The sequence below is a fragment of the Platichthys flesus genome, chromosome 20 (assembly GCF_949316205.1).
Source record: "Platichthys flesus chromosome 20, fPlaFle2.1, whole genome shotgun sequence".
Lineage (NCBI taxonomy): Eukaryota > Metazoa > Chordata > Actinopteri > Pleuronectiformes > Pleuronectidae > Platichthys > Platichthys flesus.
In genome coordinates, this window is record NC_084964.1 from 6,711,094 (window position 1) to 6,733,380 (window position 22,287).

Consider the following 22,287-nt stretch of genomic DNA (forward strand, 5'->3'; position numbering starts at 1 on the left):
TTAAAATACATGTCTCATAAATCCCAAAGCAAATCAAACATACACACAAAATAAACTTCAGGGAAAATTAACTTTGAGTAAACCTAACAGTTTGTGAATGTGCCATATAGGGGAAGTATTTAGTCTAATAGAGGTAAGAAATGTCTGTTTCAATACATTTTTGGTTTAATTTGCCCAGCTCTACCCTCAATGTAGGAAACTTTAACATTCCTACAGAAGCCCAGAGAGGACAAGCCGAACCCTGGCTGTGGCGACTGCCTTTTGCATTTGGACATTACCTCAAGGTCACAGTAGATTTTCCCTACATGCTTGAAAAGGGAGGGTAGGGGAGGGGGTTTTAAGCTGGTTGCAGTCTGCACCTTCACCACTAGATGGCACTAAGCCCTACACACTGGTCCTTTACATGTCTGTAGAATGGCAGATGGATAAAACACATTCAGGGCCTTAAACATCACATGAGGAAAACTGCAAATTACTTGGCTGTTTAATTATATAAATATCATCACAAATGAATTCATCAACTTCAACAGCATTTAAATAATTAGACGAAGGCCACAATGTGTGATTCTTCAGACTGACCTGTAGATGGCAGGCGATTGTTGAAGGGGAGAATATTGTTTGAGTTTTTTGTAAAAGAGGACAAAGTAAATGGCTTAAAATAAGACATCAGAGGGAGTCAAATAATTGTCATATATACACAGTAACAAATGGTCGGATGGAGAACATGGAACTTAAACAAGTCCCATAAAGAACTTCATATTTCAGCACGTCATACTGTCTTGAAAAAAACAAATTTTCATTCATGGTCCGAGACATGATCAAATCAAAAACCAGACTTCAAGTATTGCCATCATGAAGAAATACAAAAACTGGAAGATGGAAACTTAAAAAAAAAAAAAAACACATTCCTAACAGAATTCTTGCTTTAAAACCAAGTCTCTGCCAAAGTAAAACTGCAAAAGCAGCATCCTCTCATTAAACATTCACCAGCTCTGCAATCAGGATTATATTCATTATCGATAGGCATTACCACACAAAGATAATCATTCAAGTACAATTGCCCTTAATTGTTTAGCAAAATAATTCTGTTTCTGAATCAGTACATTTCAAGTAGCAACAATTCAAACAAAACGTACAGTGTTTCAGAATAAAACACCCAATTTGGTCCCTTTAAAAAAAAAAAAAAAAAAAAAAAACTGAGGTCAGCATCACTGTCATGACAACGTGGCCATTGAGGGTCCTGTTGACATTGCACCGGTTACCCTGGCAACATTAGCCCAGGCCCACGTCTAATGACATCATCACCACGAATCCCAGTATGGAGGTCCAGGAGGCCAGCTTCCCGTTTCCACTGGTGACGACAAGATGGAGAAAAGGAAACATAAAGAAAAATGTGAGCTGTTAATAAAGGAGTGCACATTCTCTCCTTCTTTTGCACATCTTCCTCCTTTACCTGACTTGAGCCTCTGGTATGATGTCATCGACCACCACGTAGACCATCGCCCCGGCAGCAAATGCCAGCGCATACGGCAACAGAGGTTCTGCCATAACGACAGCGAGGGCTCCCAGTAACCCAGCAACAGGCTCAACCATCCCGCTTAACTGGCCATACCTGAGAGGGAAACACTAACTGTCAAGGACCTGCACAATCAGAGCTGTGTGTTTAATTGTTGTGTTCTCTGACAGAGTGTTTCGACACAGACACGCGTCTTTTCGTACCAGAAGGACCTCCACGCCGAGACCCCCGAACCCCGCAGCGGCAGGCTCACTGCCAAGCCTTCTGGGAAATTCTGGATGCCGATACCAATGGCCAAATTTCTGAGGGAGAGAGGAAATAATAAGCAGTGAGATAATTTATTTTTCTACAATAACTCAATGACTTCATTACATCCCTGTCTTCAGCCTGCACTGGGGTGGTTTGCACCTCTCTGCAGTACCACCATTCATCCACCAGGTATCAGCAGCACACCACACAGTAAACTTCAAAAAGGGGGACTGATAGAATCCTGCCTACATTTTTAAAATATACTAAACCACAGAGACAAAATACAAATTTAACGATTTGTTTTGTACAAACATTAATGTTCCTCGGAGGATGAAGTTACCTTTCTCTGATGCCCCTGACAATTTTTGAGTGGTCTTTTTCTTACAGATACCACTAGGGCCTAGTAGATGACTCCTAATTACGGGCCAAGCATTTCCTGGTGTCACAGATTCTAGCAACTTGTGGAATCCATGCCACAATACGTATAGTAAAAATGTGTATGTGATACAAAATGTACATATTAAAAATGTGAAAATGGGATCAGGCCAAAGCGCCACCTGTGACCACCAGATTTACCAAGTGCAACTGCTCTCTATAATACCACAATGTGACCACTAGATGTCAGGAGCATACAGCACTGTTATGAAACCCCATATCACATGTTTACCATTTTGATAATTCATATCAAATCCCAGCCATGATGACTTTGAATTCAAAACGAAACATTTCAACTTCACATCAACATTTATCTATCTTGAGGATACCAGTGACTCCAGTGACACAACAATCACAGGATTTATAGTTTTCTGTCCAGCTGTGATGAAGCACATATTATTGGCTGTTTTTCAATGGTCGGCATCATCTGCCACCATTTACTGGCCATATAAGTTCTACTTGCCATTGTACAAAAGTGATATTTGTTCTGCTTCATGTTTGTTTGTCCGTTTTACCTGGCGCTCTCGAAGGTTGCAGATGAAGTCTTTCCAATGGCTCCAAATGCAACTCCCACGGCCAAGCCCTCTGTGGATGAAACAAAAAAAAATACAGAAAACTTCGTGGGCAAAGAATAGAAGTAAGGAAAATAAGCATGTAAGATAAATAAAGAAGGGAAGACTATTGAGATGTTCTTTCAGATGGAAGATGGTGACCAACTTATAATTACAGTCCAAGGGGATCTGTGGCTCGATGTTTACACTCTATACTTTTAGTTGCTCTTGCCGTCTAGATAAAACCACAGCTAAAGTTTCATCCCGGTAAACTATATCTGCAGAGGCAGCCCCTGTGGGATGGAGCCATATTTGTTGAACTACTGATCCTTCACTTTGAGTAAACACAAAATAGTTGCTTTTTGTCTTTTGATTTTCTGTCTGTAAGGTGAGGGACCTCAAACAAAGTGTTAGCTCAGGATTCGACTGATATCATCTACTCTGGAAGGGTTCTTCAAGAGTGGCTGAGCCAAAAAAAACTGCACTGATTCCCCCTTTTCACTAACATGGTAATAACAGGTTCAGGTTCAGTTTCAGTTTGCCCACCCAATCCCCCCGAGTTGGATAAGCTTGGGAGATTTTCCACAAGAACAAATAGCTTTGGACACCTGAAACTCATTTCCAGCTGGAGATGAAAGCAGGTTTTTCAAGTGCAAACGGTGATAATGTCAATGTCCATGTTACATTCTACCGGTTGGAAAGAGAGGATGAAGAAGGCAACAGTGAAGAAGGCGCATGAAAAACTAGTGTAAAGAGTTGTCTTCCATCTGATACAGTATCTGTAAGATCAGCACAGTTGGTAAGTTGCTCTTTATTAGAAATTCTAACATTCATTCAAGAGTGGGGGTTCTGATTTGACCTGTAATGACAAATTCCAAACACACAGTCTAGAAGCACAGCGGACCATCTGTTAGTTTGACCTATTGCATATCCTCTTGACCTATCAATAAGTCTGTAATGCTACGTTGTTAAGGTGCCAAAGTGCAAATCTGCCCTGAGCGTACAGTCACGACACTGAAGCATCTGTGCAGCAGCCTGTGGAAGTGTTTGGTCTTTTATCGTAGACAACAGAGTCACAAATACAGGTGGTGCTTATTAACTTCTTTTACCATGACAACAAATCCGCGGGCTCACCTGTTAGCGGTTCGCAGATGAAGGGAGAGACGTCAAATACTCTGCCTGTGCACACAGGGAAGCTATTTGAATACATGTGGCAGGTCAGATTAGTTAGCACTTGATTTTTGGAAAAGGTGACAGCCCTACTATCGGTGATCAATGGAATCCACCCTCTTGCTACGACTGCTAAGTGAACTTTTGTTGTGCGATGGACAAACACCCTCCGTTAATGACAGATTCTTGATTCCAATGGTTCTGCTCCACACGGGTGGAAATGAGGGACGCTTCCGAGTGGCACCACGGTTTTCTGAAGTGAGCTGGTTCAGCTGATTTGGTGGAAAGAAGGTTATAAGAGAGTTTTTTAACGTTGTGCATTCTGTATAGAGCCAGTCCCCAGTTTACACACTCTATACACCCTGAGCAGCATCCCTCTCCTCTGATACTCCGTTTGTCTCATTTGAAATGCCTGTCATGCATACTTAAAATAAACATCATTCAAACTCAGAGGGAAAAGGTCACAGTGTGGAGATGTGTGTTTGAGAAGGACGTATACGTGTGTGTTAGTGTGTGTTTGAGCAGCTTGATCTACAGGCTGCTTTGCATTTCAATCCAAAGGAGCAGAGGACCGGAATGCCACCGACTTCAAACGCTGACAAGCAGTCACGTCCGGTTATGCCATCAGCGGCCATGTTATTACAATGCTAAAACATGCTAATTTCCTGATCTTCTTTCCCCACTGGCTATTATCAAAAACAAGATAAGAGCAAGCACAGGACTTTGGAATCACATGTGACACCCAATAAAACACGTTTTCTTGCCAATGAGTTCATTCTGAGTTTTGCAGCTCTATCCTATTTGTTAGCACAAGGTTTTACATTTCCTGCTGTCCACCTGCTCAGGTCAATACATATACATGAGTATATTAGACAGTGATACTGTCAATATTCATAAGATCACAGCTCATATATATCTTGGAAGCAGATGTTAATACAGACAGACTCATGTCTTTGTGCACTGAAGCAATATGGCTACTTCAGGAAGGTCAGATACCATTGAAATCAGGTCCTGTTGAATTACCAGGCAGCCTGTGGTTACTGACGTCACATGGCGAGATCTCAAGGCAAAAATGGAATTCTTATTAAGATTTAGCAGCTTTTTTTGGCAGTCTAAATTACTTTTTCAACATAATTTTTTTAAATGTTTTGCTGATTTTTTTTGTATTGAAATCTGTAAGAAAAACTAAATAATATTGTGATTGGTTGTGTTGTTGACAATATCCATTGATTTGTTTTAAAAAGGTTATCATTTAAGGAAACACAGAGATGAAAGCAGAAAGCTCACATAGCAGCTATGCAGCAGAGAAGCTCCCTGTGTGACTAAAATACGCGCAAGAGTTGCAGTAGATCAGCGACGCAGCCGTCACATGCTGCACATGCAACCAGTGTGGCCAGATGTAAGGAGCACGCCATACCAACTGACCAGTAGCCTTCCTTCCTGCAAGCTTATGTTAGCAGGTGAGTTTTCGGTAACTTATTCATTGATTTCGAGGCTTTAGCATGAAAGCTAATCTGAGAAGAAATGTATCTAGACTGATAATACCGATGAACAAGCGAAATTTGTGAAATCAATGATCCAGATTTTGTCAATCCATACCATGATTTTTAGGGCTGTGTGCTTTGGTTTGTTAGTGTTTGTTAAAAAATACATCTAGGAACCTTTTTGAAATATTTGCACCATATTGATCTTTGTCTTAGATTTTCAAGTTAGTTTTTTGACATTTTGTGATAAACAAACCACCATACTGTTCTAATCTATTGGTTGTTCATTTCAACCACTGCATATCAGCAAATAGATATTTGCCTGCGTTTCATTGAAAATATGATACATGTCTCTGATCTCAATACTTGTATAGTATATGCAATATGGTGATAAAGTGCCCAATCAGCCTTAGTGGAGATACGTACTCCCGAGTGCTCTTCAAGTTTCATCAGCTTAAATGGCTTGAGGGAAATTGCTCCAACTCATCACAGAGTTTTCTATTCCTCCACTGTATCATGGCCTTCTCTGTCTTATTTTCTATCTCACTCACTGCCTGCAATATTTATAGCCAACGTCAAGCATTAAACCAAGTGACAAAGCTAAAGATAGAGTAAAGAGAGAATAAGAGTAGTGAGAGGAAGCAAAAAGGAGATGAAAGACAGCGGAGAGATGATAGCTGCAACGGAGTAAGAGATCAGTATCCTGGTGCCCCTGCAGCAGCTGCACCTCCCTGGAGCCCAGGGGCCACTTCATCTTAATCTAAGGGCTGACATTATTTCTGGTAGCAATGCACAACGCCTCTAATCATCTTCACAGCAGCCCGTGAGAGGTGGACATACTGTGGCGATGATTTGAAAGAAAGCACCCTCCAGTTACACTGTGGGTCCCAGTTACAATCCATCTCAATCCTCCACCACTGGCTGAGAAGCCACAGGGGCCAGTAGGAACTATCTGCGCTGGAACACCTTCAACTAAGCTTGAATTAAACATGAGTTTAGAGAGAGAGAGAGAGAGAGAGAGAGAGAGAGAGAGAGAGAGAGAGAGAGAGAGTTCTAGAGAAAAACTAGAACAAACCTGGGGGCAGCTGAGATGTTTTTCAAATGGGACCTTATTTTAAAGACGCAAACAGACCTCAATGATGAACTATCCTGTTTTTCTTAATTCCATATGTCAAGAAAACGGTATCACAGGTTCACCTGATGCTGCCGTCTGATTGAACTGTGGAAAATTATACATCCTCTGCTCTTCTGGATCAAGAATAAAATGTTCAGTCTCGTATGGCTACACAGCTGGAAAATGTGAGCGGGGGGTTTGGGGAGGGCTTTGCGAGTCCACTGAGCTAAAAGCCTTTTCTTCCAAAGCAGAGTTAAGAGTCAGCAAGGGAGCACTAAACACCCACACGCCTGTCAGCATTTACTCAGGAGAATCATTTTAGTGTCTTTGCTGGAGGCGCACATGGCCATCACATGAATATCTGATGGATTTGTACACTATTGAACAAAACCAAAACCTCAGCCAGTTTTATTTGCTTTCCTCAGACAGAACTGAGAGCGGTGACGGGGGACAGGGCAGCAGTAGGAGGAACAGGTATCAGTGTCTGCTGTGACACCATGTGCAACTTATCAAGTGTGTGTATATTCATCTTTGCTCCTGAGTCAATGACTGGTTGAACGGAATTATCTGCATTTGCGTCACATTACTTTATCTTCAGCGATTAGTTTAATCCAAAGAAACCAAACTGGGCATACATTGTGCCATTGGAGCCAGATTTTGACCAGTTGGATAGAGTTTCCGCTTCATCATGCATTGTTTGTTGTGCAGTGTTCAGGGGGTCGCGAGGAGCAATCAGATGCTCCCGTCTGGCCCTAGGAGGGTCGGGTGAACTTTTGAAATGTCAGATATTTTGGTCGGCCATCTTCATGCTCTCGGAGAGAGGCATAGTCTCGAGTCGATTTCTTAAACCCAGCACCCCTGTTTGGCTCACTGCGCCTGTGGCAAAATGCAGTGAAAGTGAATCCAGGACAGGTGACACAGCACGAAGCATTGGAAAGAGAACTTATAGAGTCTGGTCAAGCTGTGGCACTATGCAGCATATCTGCCTGTTAGATGTTGGCCCATTTTTTCTTGGTATTTTGGGACGCAGAATGGCACATGTGGTCAAGTTTCAACTGCTCCTAGTGCCTCTCTCCCTCATTTTTCTCCACTAACCCCAACCCGTCGAGGCTTGAGAGTCCTACAGGTACCCATAAAGCCACAGAGACATTAACATGTTTCTCCAAACAACTGTAAATCCAGCCTGGAAAGAGAGGGTGGCTGCAGCTCAAGGAAACTGTACATGAACAACTGGTCACTGATTTGTTGGATGAATATGAAAATGATCTGTTGTGAATTGTGACCAAATGTTAATATTTGAGATATTTCTGAGAAGCTCAAAGAAGCTCAAAGAAGCTCCAGTTGTGAAATACAAAGAGAGACAACTGGTCGAGCTGATTCTCCAGAGTCTCATTCTCTTCATTCTATGCTGGAGGAAATGAGGGATGTTTAATATTGACAAATGTGTATGTGTATATTTACCTTTTTTTCCTTCACTCTCCAGAGGAAACTCAAGTTACTTTTGGGCAACAGTGCAGGAGTGTGTGTGTCTTGTGTGCTTGCATGTGCACTGCTGCCGGGCCTATCGGATTCCTGCTTAATGTTCTATGCTATGCTCTTTTAAGCGGGTGTGACGATGCTGCTACTGACAGCACACTGTCATAGAAGCAACTCATTTCTATCGCATTTCTTCTTTAATCTCTACTCCTCAACCTCTTTCTTACTCCTTCCATGGCTGTACCTCCCCTCTCTCAGCTGCCCTGTACTCCTCCTCCTGCAGAACTGAGGTTTTTGCGTAGCAATTTAAAAGCAAAATTCTTTCATCTTATGTTTCATCAAAGATTCCTCTCATCGCTCTTCCTTTGGCATTTTACTACCCCCCCCCCCCCCCCCCCACCGTCTGCGATGGAAAGCTCACATCTCACAATATTCCATAATCGACCGGATCACAAAATACCCATTTCTCAATGAAACCCAAGACTTAATCTCCTGCAATTTCAGCATCTGAAGAAATTATTTAGTGGGGTCTCATCACATACCAGTATATAAAGAGTTCCTTGAAAAATGTTCTGATGAAAATATCTTATGTGAGTGTTTCTACTTTGGTCCTGATGGAAAATCTGACTTCCTATTTTCTATTGGAATCAGTGGGGGAAAACTAGTTAATGGGTTTATCTTAACCTGGCCTATTTTTTGGGCCATTATTGAATACCTCCATTTTTGCAGCAAGATTTTATGAAAACGTAGTCAAACCAGCTCTTTTACCTCTACTGCTCATATTAAGGTTTACCATTCTAAGTTGGATTTGTACTTGAAAAGGTTTACATGCACTAATGTTCAGAAAACATTACTTTCCTCAAACTGTCCATGCTTCAGCTCCTCTTTTCAGCCTCTTGTCTGAAACTCAGCTCCTGTCTCTTTAAGGGCCCCCTCCAGATAAAACCCAGTCCGTTCTAATTGGTCAGTTCGTCCACTCAATCTTTGAGCGTTTGTTCCCTTGACTTCACCAACAGAACCGACAGGGGTCATCGATACATCCGGTTTTAACCCCTCCCACTGCTGCCGTTACCATAGCTGCGGAGTCCAATAACCTAACCATGTTCCAAACTCAAGCCCAACCGGCTTAGGTGAATTCTGTCCATATAGGGTTCAAAACACTTGGCTTTGTTGATTGTCAGTCTTGAGCCGCTAGATGTGCATTATGCAAATATAGTTGACAGGGCAGTATCGACGAGGTGTTTCAGGATCTTTAGAAGCAGTGTTTTCTGTGGGAGAGGAATTCCTACATTTCTAGAGAAACAGAAGAAATTTTAAAGCACTTGTTCCCTTTTATTTCTCTCAGTTTTGAGTCTCTATTTTCACATCTATTTGTATGCAGTCAGTTACTTCCTCCCTTATTTCTTTCTTTTAGAATTAAATGTCAGGGAATAATGATATTTGCTCATGATACAATTTTAGAGCCCAATGTGACATTTTAACACGGCTCTATCTGTCTGTCTGATGATCCAAAACCATTTCGTTTTTATGTGGGAGAAAGAAGCAGTTAATCCTCACATTGGAGAGATACGACCAGAGAAAGTGACAATTTGACTCGTTATTATTATTTAGGGCAACATTAATACTTCATTGTTGCAAACAAAGCTCTCCTTGTGAAGTCGAGTACACTGCTCCATCAAGGTTATCTGGACAAGAATAGAAAAAATGGCTTCAACATTCAGAACACCTTGGAAAATGGTTTACTTTATCATAATACTTCATTTAATGCAATGATGGGCCTGTTTGCTTCTTATTTTGCTCAAGGTATCAGTTAGCAGGAGCTGTCATGGCCTTTCTCCATCCATCACACTAACAAGGATCAACCCAAATGGTGGTGAGAAAGGTCAGCCATCAATATCCTGCACAGTTTGATGGACTGTCACCAAACTCTTGTCATGGACCCGTCTCGGTGTAACACAGTGTCACGGAGCATGAATTTCTGTGGGATTACTGGTGAAGATGCACTTTAAGCCTAACAGGTCTCGTCTGCTGCAATTTGTGTACGAACAACAAACAACAAATTACACTAAAACAGGGAAAAGATTGTTCTTTGAAAGAAGAAGATTATCAATGTTATCTCATCATTACAATTTTGTCAATATTTTAGGAATCCTATAAGGATAAGCATTATCGATGATGGATGGATTGAATAAATAGAGCATTATGATAAAGCATGTTCCTATGAAATTCTAACTGTTAGTATAACTGCACATAAAAGGACAAAGATAATAAAAAATAATAAATCGATCGGACAATTAGGACAACAAAACATCGGAGAGACTTTTTAGGTGTATATTAGATTAGACAACAAACGGCAGAATTATCAACAGAAACATGGCTCTCTGCTCACTTTGTGAGAAGTGTTGGAATGCTAAATCACTACAAAGTTGTGTTTATACCAGGAGCTTTCTGTTGCCCTTGCATGAAACATATGCAAGTACTTGTGTGAGGCCAATGTAATACATAAGAAATAATGAAATAGCTTTTGCCTTCTTACTTCCCCCTCTTCTGTGGTGTTCATGTATAGTACCAAGGTTTGTGCAGGTTTTAACAAGTTCAAATTTAAATCTTTTAAGACCATAATGATGAAATTAAATGAAAGTTTGGAGCTTTTTCAAATGTGACCTATATGAAGGAATATCAAAGTTGCCAAAATTGCTGACACTCAATTCCTATATTTAAGATCCGGTGAAGAAGCCTCACAGAGAATAACCCTCAAAATGCTACATTATCTTGCAAACTACGGAGACACTAGGTATCAATATTCTTTCTCCAAGCTGTTTGTATCAGCTCCATGTTGGTCTTGTTTGTAGTTTTATCACAGCTTGCCAATACTTGTATCGTTGAGAAAAGAGCTACAACTCACAGACACTGTAAAACTTCCCGAAACATTTCACCTGAAATTGTTTTTTAAGCACAATATAATTAACTGAACATTGACATAATTAAGCTAAATAAGCTATTCACCTATCCAAATGTATGTTAGCACTAGGCCTTAATAGATAGGTCTAAATTTAAAAGAGGTAAATAAAACCTAAATATGATTAAAATGTTACGTCTTAGTACTAATATTATAAAAAATGTAGGACTTTAAAGTCTTAAATTGTAATGATTGAATTTTAGATTTTTTTTTACTAGACAACCCCACAGAAGTACATGCAAATACATCTATATTCTGTTTTAAATAGGAGATGTTACACAAGTTACTAAATGAGTCGGTCAACAGGTATTTTTCAAGTATCTGCTGTGAAGATGCTATGAATTTGCTAAATACAATGACCGAGCTGATGCACTTTTCAAGCAGGAAGTGCACCCAGTTGGTGCATCACAGATAAATGTGTGCTCTTGCTCAACTTATCAGATCATTTTTATATGAACGCTAATCTGTGAATTGTGTATAGAACAATTATGAGAAGTGAGGTGTATGCAGTGAACGGTAAAGGGATATTCTCATCAAAGGACTACTTCCTGGTGACACAGGCGCCATCATCTAATCTCCTCTTACACACGACACATGGGCCCTAATTCTCTATTTATCCACACTTCCTGGAGCAAAGAATCCTTCCACACGATGAACATAATGATCCTGTGACTGATGGAACAAATGGAAAATCAATCAAGTCTGACACTGAAAATCATTCATCATAAGGGCTACACTCTGATGTGAGCAAGTTGTTCTCTGTCCTAAGCGCTCTGTTCTTAAACTCTGTATTTCCACATTTCATCAAACCATTAGATGATGGAAGTGAAGAGAAATATGTGATAATTTCCTAACAATTGCAAGACAGTCAAAAATATGTTCATACGCATTATCATAAGGGTTCCATCCATCCATCCATCCATCCATCCATCCATCCATCCATCCAACCACCCATATCGATCAGGCTTAAGTAATCACACCTTAAATGGATTTGCTAAACCTTTGATGATTCACAGTTCCGCTCACACTCGTCCCTCTTTATTCAATAAAGTATAATCACACAGAATTTTCTTTTTGCAAAACATAAAACACAAGTTCTGAAACTAAATAGGAGAGTTTTTGTTAAGTTGATGATTCCTCACTTTGCTCTATAGACTGAGGCGAGTTTTTATTGGTTTATTTAGACAGTATGAGGCTTTAGGAATAGTTTGGGGCATACAACATCTTTTGGCGCATGCATTTGCTGCTTGGAAAATGAGAAAATACTTTTCATCAATGCTGTGTGACATATTACGTTTCTTTCAATTAATACAAATAATTGATCAAAAGGAAACCTAAATATGCAGCAATATTGTACATACGTTTTTTTTCTGCTGCCATAAGTAGTTTACTATTACTTTGCATTGCGCTACCCAGGATAATAATAAATTAAGTTCATGCAGTACTTGCAAATACATGCTGCATTTATTAAGGAACAAGCAGAGAATCCATAAAAAGTTTGGTGACAAAAACAAATTCTGATTCTGGGGAATCTGTCCCACTTCCTTTGCATGGTTTCCAGGAGACTTCATTCCATCTATGGCGGTCGCACGGAGGCTTTGACACACACACACACACACACACACACACACACACACACACACACACACACACACACACACACACACACACACACACACACACACACACACACACACACACACACACACACACACACACACACACACACACACACACACACACACACACACACACACACACACACACACACACACACACACACACACACAGATGTCCCTCTCATGTGTGACAGATTCCGAGTGACAGGTACACAGAGGAAAGAGCAAAAGATCTTGCATAAGAGAGCGAAAGAGAAAGTTGCATTGCATGCTGCTTGCGGGTATGGCCACAACTGCACCTGAAACTGAGAGGTCTGACTGTCTGCGTGGAGGGAAAACCTTTATGGACAACAACCTAAATGTGTGACAGAGCATGCTGCAAACAACACTGCACACAGCTATATAATGGAGCAACAGAGCAAACTACCAAGTTAGAGATCTTTAAGTTATTATGGGAAGTATAAGATACTCAGTTCATTATCAAATTGCTTTATGGCTATTGCTAGATGGCGAGAAAAAGCAACAGCCTTGGTGAAAGTATGCATATTCAGAGCACCCTTCTAGTTTCTTATTATGTTATTTGTTTATTTATGTATTTTGAATTCGGTATCTAACTCTTTTCATTTCTTTCTAGATGACGGTCCTATGTTGCTTTTATTTGTTATGACGCCATTTTATCTTATGTAAAGCACTTATATCTTAGTGTAAGGCACTGAATTGTCTTCCTGTTGAAATGTCCTCTACACATAAATGTCTTGCCCATGAGACATATTGTAACATCTCAAGAGCATCTTACACTGAGATGAAAACAATGCAGGTGAGATAATATATTGAAGGTACACTTCATTAAAAGAAACATACAGGTGAGAGATGGAGGGAAGGCTGCAAATCTGGTCACGATCATGGCACAGTACTTGTGCTGCCAATTCTCCACACACCGTCTGAGTGGGCTTTGCAGGCCCACGTCCACTTGGCTCTCAACTCAGCTGTAGCTCTTTCACAAGAGGGGTGCAAAAAATCCATGCAAAAATGTAAGCTACATGAATCTCTGGAGTTCTGGTGTTAATTATCAGCTCATATAGATGTTATCAACTCCATTTTTTTCGATCGAACATGAAGTCGTGACTGGATATATGGAACGCTGATCCTCCTGGGCTTCACGTCTGATGTGTGATTGGTAGGTTTTGCTTCTAATTATCTTCCAGGGACCGACTGATTTTCGAGTATTCAATAATGCAGTGTACGCTTCCTTGAAAACCTACAGTATTTGTCAGAATGTGTCACAATAAATAATCTAACCACTAAATCCATGTGAGGACAAAAAGAGAGTGATTCTATTCAGTGGTGTGTCTACCATCAACCTGAGCTGTTAAACTAGATTCAGTGCAGGATGTGCTTTGTTGTCCATGCTCCACACACACTCAGCAAAATGAAATGTAACTTGGTTATGATGCTATATTTGTTACCTACATGCTGTGTATATTATTTTTACAGCTAATGCACCAGCTGCAGTGTTTTCAGTTCAGCTTAGAATTTATCCACTACCTACCTGCAGTGCTTCATATGTTTCCATAGCAACTTTAACCTCCTACTTGTACTGGCATGTTGCGTCATTTGCAATTTCTACATTAATTAAAGGAGCTTCTTTGTTCGAAAAAAAACAGAACACACCAGTTATTCTTACTTTTCTGTATTTGGAAATATGAAAAGAAAATCACTAAATCTGTATATAAAAAACCAGGCTGTTATTTGCTTGTAACCATAGTAGTAAAAGTAAAATAACAATTCTTAAGTAGCATTATCCGTAACTTGTGATTTTGTTTGTGGCCTGCAAATAAATGCCCCTTTCTGACTTGATTAACATTACAGGGGATGATGCTGAAGGAAGCGATCAGTGGGATTCTCTGCAATTTAACTGATTGCTCCAAACGGCACTTTAACCCTTGGGAAATTATAGCATTTGGTCAGTAATGGACAAAAAGGGGTTTGCAGGGGAGTTGAAACTCTCCTGCAAAATTATCACATTTGAATGTTTTCTTCAGTAGTAAAATAATGAAGTAATAGCTGTCTGTAGAGCCTGAATGATATGGGGACAATGTATATAATACAGTATACATATATGTATAAATATAAGAAAATACACATCTTTTTATTTCAAATGAAAAAACGAATGTACATATTGTAAACATTATTTATTATTATTATTAGTTATATAGAAGCTATCTAATTAAGTTATTCAAAAATCGGCAAACAACACAGACACTGATATGTCTGCAGTTATCATCAGCCAACATATATCTGACACACTTTAGTTGTCTAAACATCCATGGATACAATACAAAAAGGAACTGTCTATAGCTAATGTGGCAAGTTGTCAAAATGAAAATAGTGAAAAAAACAGAGAATACCAGTTAAGACCTGGATCTGATATTACAACAGCGCATGTGAATAACATTTTCTGTTGTGTAGCATAGGGACTTTCACAAAAAAGTAAAATGTTCTACAGTTTTTAACATTCAAAAAAGAAAAACAAATTCAAGAAACTAATTTGCGATCTGCTTTATATCAAAGGTTGACACTCAAGTCAGGACTTAAATGACAGGGGAATCAATAATGTTTGCTGCAACACAGTAGGTCATTTCAGATACCATTATACCAGGAAGGTGGTGCAGATTTACCTATTTATGCTCCCTGTACTCTAATTGCTAACATTTCATAATTAGTCTCAGACAAGGCTAAGGCTTATGGGAAGCAATTGTTTCATTATTTTGTATCATTTCCTGAACAAGATTTCAATGCAACTTGTGGAATAGTTGTTGATATTCAAGTCTGGACGAACATGATGGACTGTCCCATCGTCCAACCATCAGATCAACGTTTGTAAGGGCCATGACTTTCACACTTTGAGTGGCGGATATCTACTGTCAGGATTCAGTTTAACTTCCCTATGAGCAACTGGGATATTTGGATGCTATACACAGCCCTATGGCTCGTTCTCACCTGGGATGTTGTGGATGGTGATGGCAAGGATGAGGAGGAGAACCCGTCGCCAACTGCTTCCCATATTCCCAACCGCTTGCTGCTGTTTACTTTCTGTTTCCTGTCCGTCTGAGTTGCCTGTATGTTGGCCTCTCCTCCTCTGGTGGACATCTCCGTTCTCCATTTTATCTGCACGACAGATGAGAGCAATATTGAAGGTGAAATAACACGAACTTCACATTGGGTTCCCTGTCAATAGACAATAGACAATTACTTTAAATGGAATCGACAGTAGATGTATGGAGGATCTGCAAGTAGTCATTAGGGCTGGCGAATATGGCCGAGAGTTATATAAAGATACAAATAGACAATCAGTGAAGTTTGTGGTTTTAAACTCTTCTTCAGACAAACACTTGATAGATAGCATTTAATTAAACGACAAACCACGTGATATACCTCCTGAATTAAGAAAATTGTTACGTTATAACTATTGATGTTTTATCTCCTAGCCCTAGCACCTATATATTGAACTGATTATATTCAAAATCAATTTTACATTGTGGATGGGGAGTAATATTGTGATGATAAATTTGGAGAGGCACGGCGTCAAGTAACGTTTCTGCAATGTGACAGTCATGGTGAACTAATGCAGTACTTTCAGAGGTATGTCCAAGTTCTGAGTGGCTGAAGGGTCTAAGCTTCTTCGAATTAGTTTTCAGCTTCTCTCTGAGGCTTTCACTTCTCATTCCCCCCCTTGATCTGGTAGCAGGGTCAGCCACCGTCCCCTCCTCTCTTTGGTTAAAGTCCTGAGTCTGACAGAAATCTGCGTTAGGTAAAGGCCTTGCATTCATCTCTAAATTAATTTGCAGCTTATACCTGATGTTATGTGGTTTGGAGATCTGCTTCACTCCTGCGCTCGATGTCATAGGAAATTAACTGCATTAATCACAGGGTGACTGGAGCTTCAGTCGTCAATTATTCTTCAATCAAAAAAACTCCAACACATTATCAAAACAATTTTAATTGGAGGAAAACACTCACGCTGCACTAGTAGCTACTCACAGTCATTAATGGCAGGGATCAGCATGACTACACCTCAACTCTGGAAAAACAAAACCCAAATGGGAGCTGCTTTTTGACACCACCTTTGAGTGATTCTATTAGGAAATAGTATTTATTTTTGCCTTTGGATGCCTATTCAGTTTTAACACTTCTGAACCATTAATGGCCACTGTTACTCAACGGAGATAATGATATATTCATGGCACCATTCAAAACAGCTGGAACAAAGTGCCTCACAAAACATCAAAAGCTGCAAGCGAAATTTTTCAAAGTCAGAGACAAAATGATATAATTAAAAATCGAAAATCAAAGAGATGGAAAGCCAATGTCAATATCTCTGAACTCAGAAAGAAGATGATAATAGTCACATATAACTCTGCTTAATAATAACTTTTTAAGCAAAGCAGTCCGCTATTTCCACACTGGACACACAGGCTGCTTAAAGGGCGAATCAAAGGCAGGGTGTCTGCGTGCTGCTCACACAGTGTGGTGAACATCACCAGTGAGTATCACGTAATAAAAGCTCACCAGCTGGATGCAATCACAAAAAAAGGTGTTTTAAAGTCGATCCACGGCTGCGTGGGATCGTTTGTGTCAAGAGGTGGTTCCAATGAAGCTTGACAAAGAAGCTCAAGACTTCATCAGTCAGGTTAATTATGTTGGTTCTGTGAAATGCTAATTTGCCAGTTTGTTGGCCTCAATAGCATTGGGTGATATAAACAAAACCCTCCAATTTGTCAGTCATCATTATACGCAGACACATTCCTGCCAAACACTTGACTTTCTTCCACAAAATGAAAAACTTTCTCGGCGGTATGACACACAGCAAACAAGATATTTGAACCTAGGAGCCTGGAAGACAAAAATATTTTATCAAAGGTTAATCCAGATGACTCTGAGAGATGCTGCAAGCCTGATTAACACATCTATCTGCAACTTCTTATTTTTAACCTGAGGGACACGGAGCTATTATTCTTGTCTAAAAATAAAAAATAAATGTCCTGTGTTTTTACCAGTCTCATTATCAGCTTCACGTACTCCACTTATGTCATGAATACAAAGTTAATGGCTGAAGACAATCTAATTCAGCACACACCCTCTGCTGGAAATTAGATAAACTGTATTTGTTCGACTCAACTAAAAGGTTTAAATAATAATACATAAAAAAGCAAATCATCAAACAAATAGTAATACTTGGTGAATTGATAATGAGCATCACAGATATTTCAATTATAAATTCAGCCTCTGTTTTGCTCAATACTTTCAGTTCTTCATGAACCAAATACGGCAGGCAATTTGAGTATGAGGAAGGGATATTTAAGTCAAGGGAAACAGGACAGGAAACTTGAAGGAAACTCATATACAATTTGTGTAGGTGTAAAGTCACTGATGAGGGGACATGTGATAATCATGTACACGTAAAAACAACATCAGCTCAAGTGTTTGTTCCTAAAAATGCAATGGGCCTCATTCAAGAACAGCTCTTAGAAACAGATTTGTTCTTAAGTTGGGCGGTGTGGCCTAGTGGTTAGAGTGGTGGTTCTTCAACAAGAAGGTTGCCAGTTCAAACCCCACTCTCTCCCATCTGCATGCCGAGGTGTCCATGGCAAGATACTGAACCCCTAAAAATGGCCCCTCATGAATGATGAGTGTACTAATTGTAAGCCGCTTTGGACAAAAGCGTCAGCCAAATGACATGTAATGTAAAATGTAAAAGTTGTGCGTACAAGCGATTTAGGAGAACGAGCTGCATCCATTTTGGTGCAGGCACTAAAGAAATTACGAGTGGTACAGAAGTGATCTGAAATTAGTCGGCTGTTATCCAGATCAAGCTGCTAAAAAGTCTAGATTTTTCCCTCTGGATCACAGAAATAAGGACTTTGATCTCCAAACTCATGAAGTTCTTATTTTTACTCTGAAGCCGTTGTTTATGAATTTATATTCATTCCAGTGGGACAATGCAGACTCCCTGCAACCTGTCCACACTTTTCACAGCCTGCTGGTTCTCTCCCTCCCTCCCTCACATTCATTCTCTCTCACACACACACACTGACATTGTAAGAGCCTTTACAATGTCTCCAGTTGCCATGTAGTTGGTTATAAGTCAGAATTATTGGGCACGCAAAGGTCAAAAGATTTGGAGGATTGCTCGGGGTGCTCTGGTTACACCCTCAGCCAGCCGATGTTTTCAAAGGCCAGAAACACAGAGCCCATTTTTCTTATACTGAACTTCCAAAACCATTAACCCAGAGCAAAGGGTTAATGGGTTTACTTTGGGCAATTTTACTACCAACAGGAGGCAAGAAGAAAAATGTTATGCTCATCACACTTCACAAAGTATATTTTGGAGGCAGCAATGGACCTGCTCTGAGGGCGACACAGTTATCCAAACTTTCTGACCCGCCAATTGAAACCAGGTGTCGGATAACCAGAATTCTGATTGTTTGGTAAATCAGCTATTGAAAAATGTAGACTGAATATTTATTACGCATATCTGCATATCCCCTATTGCTTTGCGGAGTTAAAACACTGATTAAAGATATCTGTATTTAAATGTTGACTAGGCAGAATAAAAGTAATTAGTAATAGTAAGTCTATAATTACATTTTGACTCATCATGGTCCGGCCTCTCTTGTGTATAGGGGTTTCTCATTATAGATATCTATAATTCAGTTGCAGCTATCTCATATTCATAGTGCGGATAACTACAGCTGATTGATAGATATCTCTAATTTCAGTCTAAGACATCTACAATTTAAGGCAGACTAGTTATAATTCAAGTTCAGCATATCTTTAAGTCCCTTGATTAAAGATATTTGTGTTGTCCTATTCAGGTATCTGAAGTTAGATTTGAATTTTTCAAAATAAAGTATCCCAAGCTGGTATTAAAGATATTCATAATTTAATTGTAGATATCTATTAGCAAGTTATTGGTATCTAGAAATTGATTTAGATTAGAGATATCTAAATTGAAAAAATATTTTGCCGTCATTCTGGTTTGTCATAATGTAATTACAGATATCTTTAATTAAAGTTTAGACCAGTCGAAATCAGGTTGCAGACATCTGAAATGTTGAGGAAAGTCGAACTGTAAAAATGACTTGTAATAGTGGCCGTTCAAGTTACATAGAAATACAAAACATATAACCACTTGAATATAAATATCAATGTAACAAGAACATCCGATAATAACTTCCATTACGTTTCCGCTTCAAGGACCTGAAAACACTCCAGGTCTCATAGCAACACTTCCAGATGTAGCTCACCTCCTGATAGGCATGACACCTGAAGTGGTGCATGTGAAAACTGAAGTGGCTCGACTTATTTTACCAGCAACGTGTTCAAACCCATAAAGTTCAGATCGAAAAGGTTGATTATTTTTCCTGGTATGTCAGGATGGTGTATATATCTATTGCACAGTTTGTGTGTCGGTTTGTTCATTCTGATAATGCAAAGCTATTGTTAATATGTATCACGAATTGAAAGAACAAAGAGAAATCTGGAGAATGAGGAAGAGCAAATGAGTGACTCAATCATTATTGTTGCACAACAATCATGCTGCTGTGTAAGGGAATGCATATGTATGTAACTTGCGAAAGTGCGAATCTTCATCATCGTCTTCGTCGTTGTTTGTCGAGTGAATCAGTGAAATATTATAAGACCATGATGTGCAACAAACAGTGACACAGTTAGGTGGAAGAATCGTGTTTTGTTTTGTCTCCAGTATAATAAAAATAGACGAAAGGACGCAAGCATGACATAGAGGATAAAATGAAAAGACAGATTGTATCTGCACTGATGGATAATCGTGGTAATGAGACATTACAGGGACACAAGGAGAAAAACTGACAAGACAACCTGTCAGGTTGAGTTCAGGGCTAGGGGAACTGTTGTAGTGGTGGTGAAACAACACTAAGGGTTCTGAATATCAATATGTCAGTGATCAACAGCAAAATTCAATATTATACTTATTCACAGTTACTTCTCACGCTCCCATCACACTGATTTGTGGGTCTGTATAAACAACAGTGGGTCAGTAAGCGAAGCATATAAAGTAATTTATTTCAGATGATTTAACAATAATTTAATAATTAGGAAACTGAAACATTTTCAGGGATATATATATATGTTGAAATTCATGAATCAAATAAACAATATTTTCACTTGATCATAGACATCGGAAGCTTAACAGAATTAAACCCTGCTGTAATGGTTAATAATAATGATAATTAACGTTGGCTAATTCATTTCTCTATTTAGTGGAACATAGTCTGATACAAATAGCACATCAAGCTGTAAAATATAACAAAATAAGAGGCTTTATTAGCTCTATATTTCTCACTTGTCAGACTAAAATAAACTGTTTGTTTTGACAATGAACTTCAATCATTCCCGTTCATTCTGTTTTCGATCGCCTGTGAGAGTATGGCCCTATTCAGACCTGGTGTAAACATCCGTCCTTAGAGATCCAATTGTAAGCGGACGGCATTAAGTTAATCTGTTCACACCTAATATTAAAATTTGTCCCGCATGTGTCTCCTAGGACCACTTGAGACTGCATCTTGCTTCCCCCCACTATATATGCAAATAATCCCGTAGCCTATGTCAGTTTTGTTTGTGAAGACCAGATTATGCTGTTTTCACCCAATGTGTGTGCACAGATGTTTCCGCTAACAATGTAAGCGTCAGGAGAGGCTGAATGAATGGATTTGACCGGTGTAAGAACAGCCATCATGTGGTGGTTCATGGCACCGAATCCTCTTTAACAGTCACTGTAACTTTCCTATTTTATTGTTGTTTGCACTATAGTCTCTCATGTCACAGCGCCTAGACATATTTGTATAAATGGTCAAGTGAAACATCCTTGATCGCTATGACATGAATCACCACAGTGGAGGGGAACCCAAATCACACCCTGTGGATGCATACACAGCACATCAACAAATGTATATTACTGAACAAGACCCTTCACTCAGGAGATTTATTATCTTTATTTTTCTGCCTCATTGTTTTTAGGTGAGGTATCAAGGTATCAAGGAAGCCTGAATGGGTCACCAGCCTCTCTCGGGTCAAATACAGAATGCATGTTGGCTGTAAAGCTGCAACAGAAAGCTGTTTGTTGGTGGAGAGGGAAGCAAAAGTGGTCATTATGTATCAGAGACTATGAAATGATAAATATCTACTTCACCACTATTGTTTTCCACTTATAAGATGACACTGCAGTGAGATACAGCTCTATTGTCATTAACCAACCAACTGTGACTTTATCAACATATAAATGGGTTTAAAATTAAATGCAATCTTCTTGTTTTACTGACCAATTTATCTATACAATTACCTTCCACACAGCCTTTCCTGTTAAATGTCTACAGAGGGTCTTGATCTATTCTGTCTAATGATTGCTGTTTTCAGTTCCTATTCACACAGAAGCAAATTATATGTTAGAAGACACTAACAACAGAGAGAAGCACTTCACGTTGTAGGTGTTTAAGGCCCTGAGGCCATCTGTTGCAGGAATCCTTGCCGCTAAAATAAGAAAATAAGAAATACATTAAAAAAATGCCTGTATTAAGTTTGTGTGTGTAGGAAAAATGCTGTGTTTAATGCTCGCATCCAGAAATTTTTTCACATGAATAAAACAAATAAAACTAACCTCTAAATGAACTTGCTTTT

General features: G+C 39.4%; 1 protein-coding gene across 2 annotated transcripts in view; it reads right to left on the minus strand.

The window, feature by feature from the left end:
- Positions 1–466: 466 nt before the first annotated feature.
- Positions 467–22,287, minus strand: part of LOC133976239 (zinc transporter ZIP11-like) — a 114,541-nt gene continuing 92,720 nt past the window's right edge. For both annotated transcript variants that reach the window (XM_062414390.1, XM_062414389.1), the window contains exons 6-10: positions 15,574–15,741; positions 2,716–2,785; positions 1,720–1,818; positions 1,454–1,612; positions 467–1,351 (exon numbers count right to left, since the gene is read on the minus strand). In XM_062414390.1, the coding sequence (XP_062270374.1) occupies positions 1,273–1,351; positions 1,454–1,612; positions 1,720–1,818; positions 2,716–2,785; positions 15,574–15,741 (575 nt within the window). In that variant the 3' untranslated portion in view covers positions 467–1,272. The remainder of the gene's footprint in view (positions 1,352–1,453; positions 1,613–1,719; positions 1,819–2,715; positions 2,786–15,573; positions 15,742–22,287) is intronic.